This window comes from Lithobates pipiens, unplaced genomic scaffold, assembly GCF_037356315.1.
Source record: "Lithobates pipiens isolate NorthernLeopardFrog02 unplaced genomic scaffold, aLitPip1_a1.2 Scaffold_8, whole genome shotgun sequence".
NCBI classification, from domain to species: Eukaryota; Metazoa; Chordata; class Amphibia; order Anura; family Ranidae; genus Lithobates; species Lithobates pipiens.
Window position 1 is genome coordinate 308,895,911 of NW_027507903.1, and position 8,481 is coordinate 308,904,391.

An 8,481-nucleotide genomic window follows, 5' to 3' on the forward strand; every position below is an offset into this window, starting at 1 on the left:
CCGATTGTTTCGATTAATAACCTTACAATAAAAGAAAAAAAATAAAATAAAAAGTGGGTCAAATTGACGTTCATTTTCAACCACAGTGACGGGAAAATTTGGAAATAGTAAACTTCTTGGTGAAAGGAATTTTCAGGCAGTGTATGTGGTTTTTGTTCAGAAATGAAGTGAAATTTAAAATAAAATTTTTTCATTCAGCAAATGTACAAAGATTTTTCATCTGAAAATTAATCCGTGTGGCCAGCACAAGGCTCGTTACACACCTATGCAGTTTTTGCTTTTCATCAGTTTCTGCAGTGCTTTTTGCGCACGTGATTTTACTGCAATTTGCGTTTTTTGCATTTTTTGGGCCAGATTAAAAAACAAATTGCTGCAAAAATGCATTATTCTTTTCTGCAGCTTCTCCATTGAAGTATATTGAACAAAAAAAAAAAAAAAAATGTAAACATGAGATCATCTCTCAGCGCCGCTCTCCCTCCTCACACAGACAGCATGTGAGAGGGGAGAGATGAACGGCTGCAGCTGCCGTAAGTGTAAAAAAAAAAAAAAAATAAAAAAAAAAAAAAAAAAAAAGGTAAAAAAGTGCCATCCTCCCCTAGTGCCACCTGTCATCATTCAGTGTCACGCGTCATCATGCGCACGTATTAGTGCCGCCTGTCATCGTGGCACGTATTAGTGCCGCCTGTCATCGTGGCACGTATTAGTGCCGCCTGTCATCGTGGCACGTATTAGTGCCGCCTGTCATCGTGGCACGTATTAGTGCCGCCTGTCATCGTGGCACGTATTAGTGCCGCCTGTCATCAGTGCCACATATTGCCATCTGTCATTGCCACGTATCAGTGCCATCTGTCATCAGTGTCACGTGTCATTGTCCTGGTGCTCCAGGGCCTTCAAAAGTGTAATAGGTAGTCAACAAGTTAGATGTGTAATTTATGCTCCTAGAACACGAAATGGCGCTCCCTGCATGTTGGGTCTCTCTAAGTGGCCAGGCTGTGAAAAAGTCCCACACATGTGGTATTTTAATACTCAGGAGGAGTAGCAGTATTTTTTTGGGGGTGTCATTTGTGGTATACACATGCCATGTGTCTATTACAATGACAATTTGTGGAAAAAAATAAAAAAAAAATGAAAAATCTTAATTTTGCAAAGAATTGTGGGAAAAAAAATGACAACATCAAAAAGCTCACCATGCCTCTTACTAAATACCTTGGAATGTCTACTTTCCAAAAAGGGGTCATTTGGGGGGTATTTGTACTTTCCTGACTTGTTCGGGTCACAAGAAGCGAGATAGGCCAAAAAATAAAAACCCCAGAGGTGATCAAATACCACCAAAAGAAAGCTCTATTTGTGGGAAAAAAAGGACAATAAATTCATTTGGGTACAGTGTTGCATAATTGTGAGAGCACCGAAAGCTGAAAGTTGGTCTGGGCAGGAAGGGTGTTTAAGTGCCCAGTAAGCAAGTGATTAAAAGACAATTATGTATACAAAAAAATTCCTGGGATTAATTTGCATTAACACTTCACATGTATTTTATACACACGAAACTGCCCTGAAAAATTGGGAGGTCAATAGAACATTAAGATGATTTTTTTTTTTTTTTTGGGAACAATCTTCAGCCAGCATATGGATATAAAACTTTACTTGCCATGAACTGCTTCCCCAGCAACAAAACACAGGAAAACGCTATCCATCGGAATCCATATATAGAATTTCTAAAAGTAGCAATGGTAAGAAAAGGCTACAGCTATCCAAACCAAATGGACTGCAGATTAGATTGTAGGCATAATGGAGCCAATTTACCTCCATAATCTAATAAAAATTAAAAAGGATTTGAGTTCCTAAATGAAAATAGATACAGTTTGGGCATTATTCACAACAATGACAAACCTCTTCATATGCATTTTAGATCTTATTTCTAAATGCAAGTAATATTTTTTTCTTCAAGGGTGCCATTCACACTGAGCATTTAGCTACAGTCAGTATAGCAATTATAGGGGGGGGGGGGGGGAGCTTGTGTCCCCAGAATCAGATTAGATATGTAGCCAAACACATTCAAACATGCCAAAACCTGTTTCAAAGTAGGAACATCTAATTGTAGGATAAAGGAACTGCCAAGCAGAAAAGCTGTTTATACTTCCCAGTAGGGTTGCACCAATAGCTTCAGGTACGATTCCAATGCAAATTGTAGTGTATGAGATTAAAAATTGCACTAGAATTCTTAACATAATATATATATATATAAAATTTTTATTACTGCGGCCAGCCCGCACATGAAAACTGAATTGAAATCTGTATGGTTTACCCATCAGTTATTAATGCATGTATGGTGTGAACAAGCCCAAAAAAAAAAAATCATGACACCAAATAGGTATCAAATATTTCAGAAACCAGATCAGTACTTGGTAAAAAAAATAAATATATTATTGCATTCCCAGCTTCAGTTAGCATATCTTGGGTATAGAAGAGCCGAAACGCAGGGCTGGCAGTGTAAATGAGGCCTACATTACTAGGAAACACTGAGCTGAAAAAATTGTCACAAATAACATAGGAGACAACTGACCAACAACCCATCGCTATGACCACCACAAACAATGATTCAATAGGGAAGACAACATGGGCAAATCCACAACCAGGAAGAGGAAATATGGACACAGACAATTTCACGCCACAAACTAGACCAGTGATGGCGAACCTTGGCACTCCAGATGTTTTGGAACTACATTTCACATGATGCTCAACTACACTGCAGGGTGCATGAGCATCATGGGAAATGTAGTTCCAAAACATCTGGAGTGCCAAGGTTCGCCATCACTGAACTAGACCCATCACAGATCAAAAATAGAGAGCAACTACTGAAAACGCAGGCATAGTACTTTACACAACATCTGGTTGCTATTCTACATAGAAAGGATTCAGCACTAAAAAGATTTGTGACTTGAGCCCATGTACATAGCAGCGTCACTCCTAACGCTGGTCACGCACATCACAGTCCACTCTAAACATCTCAATGCATGCCATGCTGGGTAAATATGGCAGGAAATATTCATAGATGTTTTCTTAGAATTGTCATGATTAGGAAGGTTGAGAAGCAGTGAGATACTACCACATTTTAGTGTTTATGTTATGTTCCATGGCTCAAAATGCAACTTGTGCCAAAAAAAAAAAAAAGGATTTACAACTGCCATTATTTGTGGACCCCTACCAATCTGCATGTCATTTTGCTTAGACAAATGTGTTTTGCGACACTGGATTGTAAATGAATTCTGTGGATCCTGAACAGTGGATAGGATCATGTTGGGCTGTATACTCTGCACAATAACCAACAGTGGCAGATCATATTGTAACAATGCTTGTGGGAGCAGAGAGCGAGGATCTATCGCCTAAAAGGAAACCTTGATTCAGGCTGTTGGTGCTGGTCACCTTCCTAAACACAAGTCTACAGACTTGCAAAGCCAAAAGTCACTTTTATAAAGAGCACTGACATGGCAAAGGTTTTTAGCATCCCCCATGGGCTCCCTTGGAGTCTGGGGCCCCAAACAGTGGCCCATTTTACCCTCCCTATAATTCACTACTGGGGATATGGTTTTTAACATCTTTTCTTACCCCTTGTCATGATGTGGATCATACAAAATACTAGAAGTGTAAAACAAAAAAAGTGTACAAAAGCTTATAACAGGCCAAACACCACATCACAAATAATGAATGATCCCCCTCCCAAGAGGTTTTTTTCCACATTCCATGCTGCAGCGTCCGACCCTTCGTCCTAGATATGCAGTATTTTATAAAACACCCCGCTATAGCCTGTGTATGCGATATAACAGCACTTATGTACTCCCCACTTCTACCAGGACTCCTTTATCTGGAGAATATCACATAAAGAGCATTAGGGTCACCCATAAGACCCCTTCCCCCACCAGCTGGCACTCAATAGATCACCCTATACAGGGCTGTATATCCCCAGCAGCCAAGGGTTTTCCCCTTAGGCCGCCTATACAAGAATATGACCCACCAGAAGTCTAAAGAGGGAGCTCCAACCAGACCACCCTGAACAGGGTGACCCAACCCCCCACCCAGGGAGCTAACAAGGAGTCTCCCCTTAGGCCGCCTATACAAGGCTATAATCCACCAGCAGGTTAAAGAGGGTGCTCCTACCAGACCACCCTGAACAGGGCGACACCCCCCCCTTAGCAGCCAACAGGGGTTTTCCCCTCAAGGCTATAATCCGCCAGCAATCCAAAGCGGGCGCTCATCAGACCACCCTATACAGGTATATAAAACCCTATCAGCTGGCACTTCCTGCAGGCCACTGATTACAGGGCTATAAGCTCTCTCACAGCAGGCTACCCTATAAAAGGAGCTATGACCCCCTAAGCGCATGACAAACGGGGTACTCCACTCCGGCCAACCTATACAGACCTTTATCCCTGCCCCCACAGTAGGAAACCCCACCAAACAACCTTATACAGGACTACAGCCCCATAGCACCTACAGGAGGTGCTCCCACAGGCCCATAAACATAAAAACGTATATAAGGCCACAAGCCTCCCGGCAGGGGGCGCTTTCACCAGCTGACCCCCTCGATAGAGGTCCACAACCCTCACAGTGGTCGGCAGAGGGCGCTCCCTTCAGACCACCCTATACAGGGCTATAACCTCACTTCCCCCAAGCGGCCGGCAGAGGGCGCTCCCCTCAGAGCGCGCAATACGGGGCTACGTTACCTCGCCGTTAGTGATGTTGATCGCCAGGTAAATATCTCCAAACGAGCCAGATCCGATCTTCCGCACCAGCTTGTATTTCCCACCGACAATAAACTCGGCTTTAGAGCCGCTGCTGCTCGCCATGATCCGTCAGAGTTACAGGCGACAATGAGTCTAGTCGTAGCCGTGCTGGAATAGCACGAAAGGGGCCGATGGCGCTTCCCGGGTCCCGGAGAGGAGGAAGGGCTCGTTGTTTGTGTTCAGTCGGCGCGGTGTCCCCGCTCCCCTCACGGTGGCTGCCTTTCCTTCCGTCCGCGCGATGTACGGCTCTAAGGAGCCTCCCGAACTCAGTAACTCCGGGTTGTGTGTGTGGTGTTCCCTCCCTCTGTCACAGCCGCAGCCCCTCCGCTCCTTCCTTAGGCCGCCATCTTGTGTTCTCTTCTTCCTGCTAACCCCTCCGCTCTCACTCCCTCACCACAAAATGCCCTCCTCCGTGCCGCACTGCACCCTGGGTACGAGAGAAGGCGCGTACTACGTCGACTCACAACCGTCCCGAGGGCCCCGCCTTTCCCTGATAGGCGGGTGACGTCACGGGGCTCCCTTGCCTCCGGCGGCCATGTTAGTTGTGGGCGAAATAGTTAGGGTTTATTTGGGACTGACGCGGTTATTCACCTCGTATTTATTTGGGCGTTCCGTGTTACTCAGGCTGAGCCGCCTTTCTTTTACTTATACAGTTTTTTTTTAACGTTAGATAGTATCGTGATGATTTGTTTTCTTCCTCCACTACCAGAGTTTTTTTATTCAGAATTTCTTGCGCGAAGTCTTTCCTGCAAACCAATCACGGCGATACTGAACTAGAGACAAAATGGCTTCGCGCCCCACCCCCTCCCCCTATCGTGCAGTGTCCCGGTAAACAAAGATGGCGGCGCTGGTGACTGACAGGAGAACTGTGTGGCGTGTGGAGGAGCTGCCAGCCCCCGAATGCCTAGTAACTGGCTGAGACAAGCCCAGGGCGTCATACCACACCCCAGTGTGTCATTACTAATACTCCATACACCCTGCTGACTGTGCACATAAGCCAAGCTCTCCTGACACGTTCATACATGGCAGCTTTCCTCTACAAGTTCTATTCACTGTCTTGTGACTCAGCAGCTTTAACCACTTCAATACCGGCCACTTTCACCCCCTTCCTGCCCAGGCCAAGTTTCCGTTTTACCTACTGTCGCACTTTGAGTAACAACTACACGGTCATGCAACGCCGTGTCCAAACTTCATTTTTATCATTTTTTTATTTGCACACAAATCGATCTTTCTTTTGGTGGTATGTAACCACTTAAATTCTGGGCATATTCACCCCCTTCCTGCCCAGGCCAATTTTCAGCTTTTACCTACTGTAGCACTTTGAATAACAATTGCACGGTCACGCAACTCTGTGTCCAAACTACATTTTTATCATTTTTTATGCACACAAATCAGTCTTTTTGTAGTATTTAACCACTTCAATACTGGGCACGTTCACCCACTTCCTACCCAGGCCAATTTTCAGCTTTTACCTACTGTCGCACTTTGAATAACAATTGCACGGTCACGCAACTCTGTGTCCAAACTACATTTTTATAATTTTTTTTTTTGCACACAAATCAGTCTTTCTTTTTGTGGTATTTAAAGTGGTTGTAAACCCTTACAACACACTTTGACCTACAGGTAAGCCTAGATTAAGGCTTACCTGTAGGTCCAAGAAATATCTCCTAAACCTACACGGTTTAGGAGATATTTGCTGAAAGACAGGCACTTCTGTCTACGGTGCAGGCGCACTGAGCGCGGCATCTTTGTCGTGTCGGCTCCTGTGCGCATGCATGAGACCCCACCGAGAAGATGGATGCGCCGGACTACAGGAGACACCGGTGACATCGCTGGCTCCTGTGTCAGGTAAGTGACACATAATGCGAAGCATAGTAGTCCATTATGCTTTGCCTTTGCAGGGAATGAAAGGAAGTAAACTCATCAGGGTTTACTTCCTCTTTAACCACTTCAATACCGGGCACGTTCACCCCCTTGCTTCCCAGGCCAATTTTCATCTGTTACCTACTGTCGCACTTTGAATAACAATTGCGCGGTCACGCAACGCTGTGTCCAAACTACATTTTTATCATATTTTTTTTTTCTTGCACACAAATCAATCTTTCTTTTTGTGGTATTTAACCACTTTAATACAGGGCACGTTCACCTCCTTCCTACTAGAGCTGCACAATTCTGGCTAAAATGAGAATCACAATTTTTTTTTGCTTAGAAGATAGATCAGGATTTTAGCGGCGTAACATCATCTTTCACATTAAAACGAAAAAAATAAAAATAAATTGGGCTAACTTTACTGTTTTATTTATTATTTTTTAAATTATTCATGGAAGTGTATTTTTTCCCAAAAAATTGCGTTTGAAAGACTGCTGGCAAATACAGAGTGACATAAAATATTGCAGCAATTGACATTTTATTCCCTAGGGTCTCTGTTAAAATATATATAATGTTTGGGGGTTCCAAGAAATTTTCTAGCAAAAAATATTGAGTTTAAACAAGTGTCAGAAAAAGATTTAGACTTTAAAGCAGTTGTATACGCTTTTATTTTTTTATTTTTACCTACAGGTAAGCCTATAATAAGGCATACTTGTGGGTAAAAAAAATATCTCCTAAGCCTGTATGGTTTAGGAGATATTCCCCTTGCAATGCGCCCCTGACAGCGGCACATGCGCACAGGGGATTTTCGGCTGAAAGCCCGGCAGACTCCAGACTTTGTCGGAAAGAAATCTCCCACGCGCATGCGCGGGGTGATGATATCGCGGCTCCGGCCACTCACAGCGCTGGAGCCGCTATACACGGAAGACACGCCGAGGGAACATGTCGGCTCCCTCGGCGTGGATCATCGGAGATATCGGGCCTTGTTCTAAGGTAAGTATTTCATATTGAGCTAGCATGCGGTGCATACTAGATCATTATGTCTTTTCCCTTGCAGGTCAGAAAGAAAAAAAAATTTCAGCGGGTTTACTAACGCTTTAAAGCAGAGTTCAAAGGACAATTGGAATTTTTTCTTTTTTAAACAATTCTTAAGTTTGTATCACTTCAATGTAACACTTGTGTTTTGGCAAATATATTACCCGGTGTCCGGTTTCGTATGAAAAAATTTCTTACTGGCACTTTTCATCTTGCTTGTGAGCATGTGAAGCCCACAAGCATACAGTTTCTGGATACAGTGATGCTGAGCTACCAGCATGCACCGTGTGTTCCCTCGCATGCTCAGTACGTTCCTGCTCGGAGTGCCGTAAGCTTCCACGTTGCGATCACAACGGGTGTCGGAAATGCCCGCCCCATTGTGATGGCAACAAAGAGATTGCGTCACTTCCGGTTTCGCAAATTCTGCGAGAACGAGCGGCGGCCATCCGCACTGACTCCTGGGAATAAGGACACATAGCTCCCAGGAGACCGTGCACCGCCGGATAACCCGTGGGTGGCAGTGACCAGAAAGGCCACTGAAAAGCCTCCTAACATGGTAACCCTTAGGAGAAAAAAAAAAATTCCATTTTAGAACGATTGAAGTGTGTAAATGCTGTTAATGTAAAGTAGTAAAATTGAGTGGAACTCCGCTTTAAGTGGTTAAACTTCCTGCATTTACACATTATTAAAAAGTTGACAGACTGCCTGGATACACAGAATCCCTTTGATCTAAGAGCGAAGAGTTAGTTACAACGTTTCATGTTAAAAACTTGGCAGACTGCCCGATGTTTTCTTTTGA

The 8,481-nt window shown here is 43.9% G+C and overlaps 1 protein-coding gene across 4 annotated transcripts in view; it reads right to left on the reverse strand.

Annotated features, from left to right (window-relative positions):
• CSNK1A1 (casein kinase 1 alpha 1) overlaps positions 1-5,205 on the reverse strand; it is a 56,568-nt gene extending 51,363 nt beyond the window's left edge. For 2 of the 4 annotated variants that reach the window (XM_077472716.1, XM_077472714.1), the window contains exon 1: positions 4,719-5,204. In XM_077472716.1, coding sequence (XP_077328842.1) covers positions 4,719-4,841 — 123 coding nt within the window. In that variant the 5' untranslated portion in view covers positions 4,842-5,204. Of the gene's footprint in view, positions 1-4,718 lie in introns of all 4 variants that reach the window. The other 2 variants (XM_077472717.1, XM_077472715.1) reach the window with 2 other exon arrangements.
• Between the last annotated feature and the right edge of the window lie 3,276 nt (positions 5,206-8,481).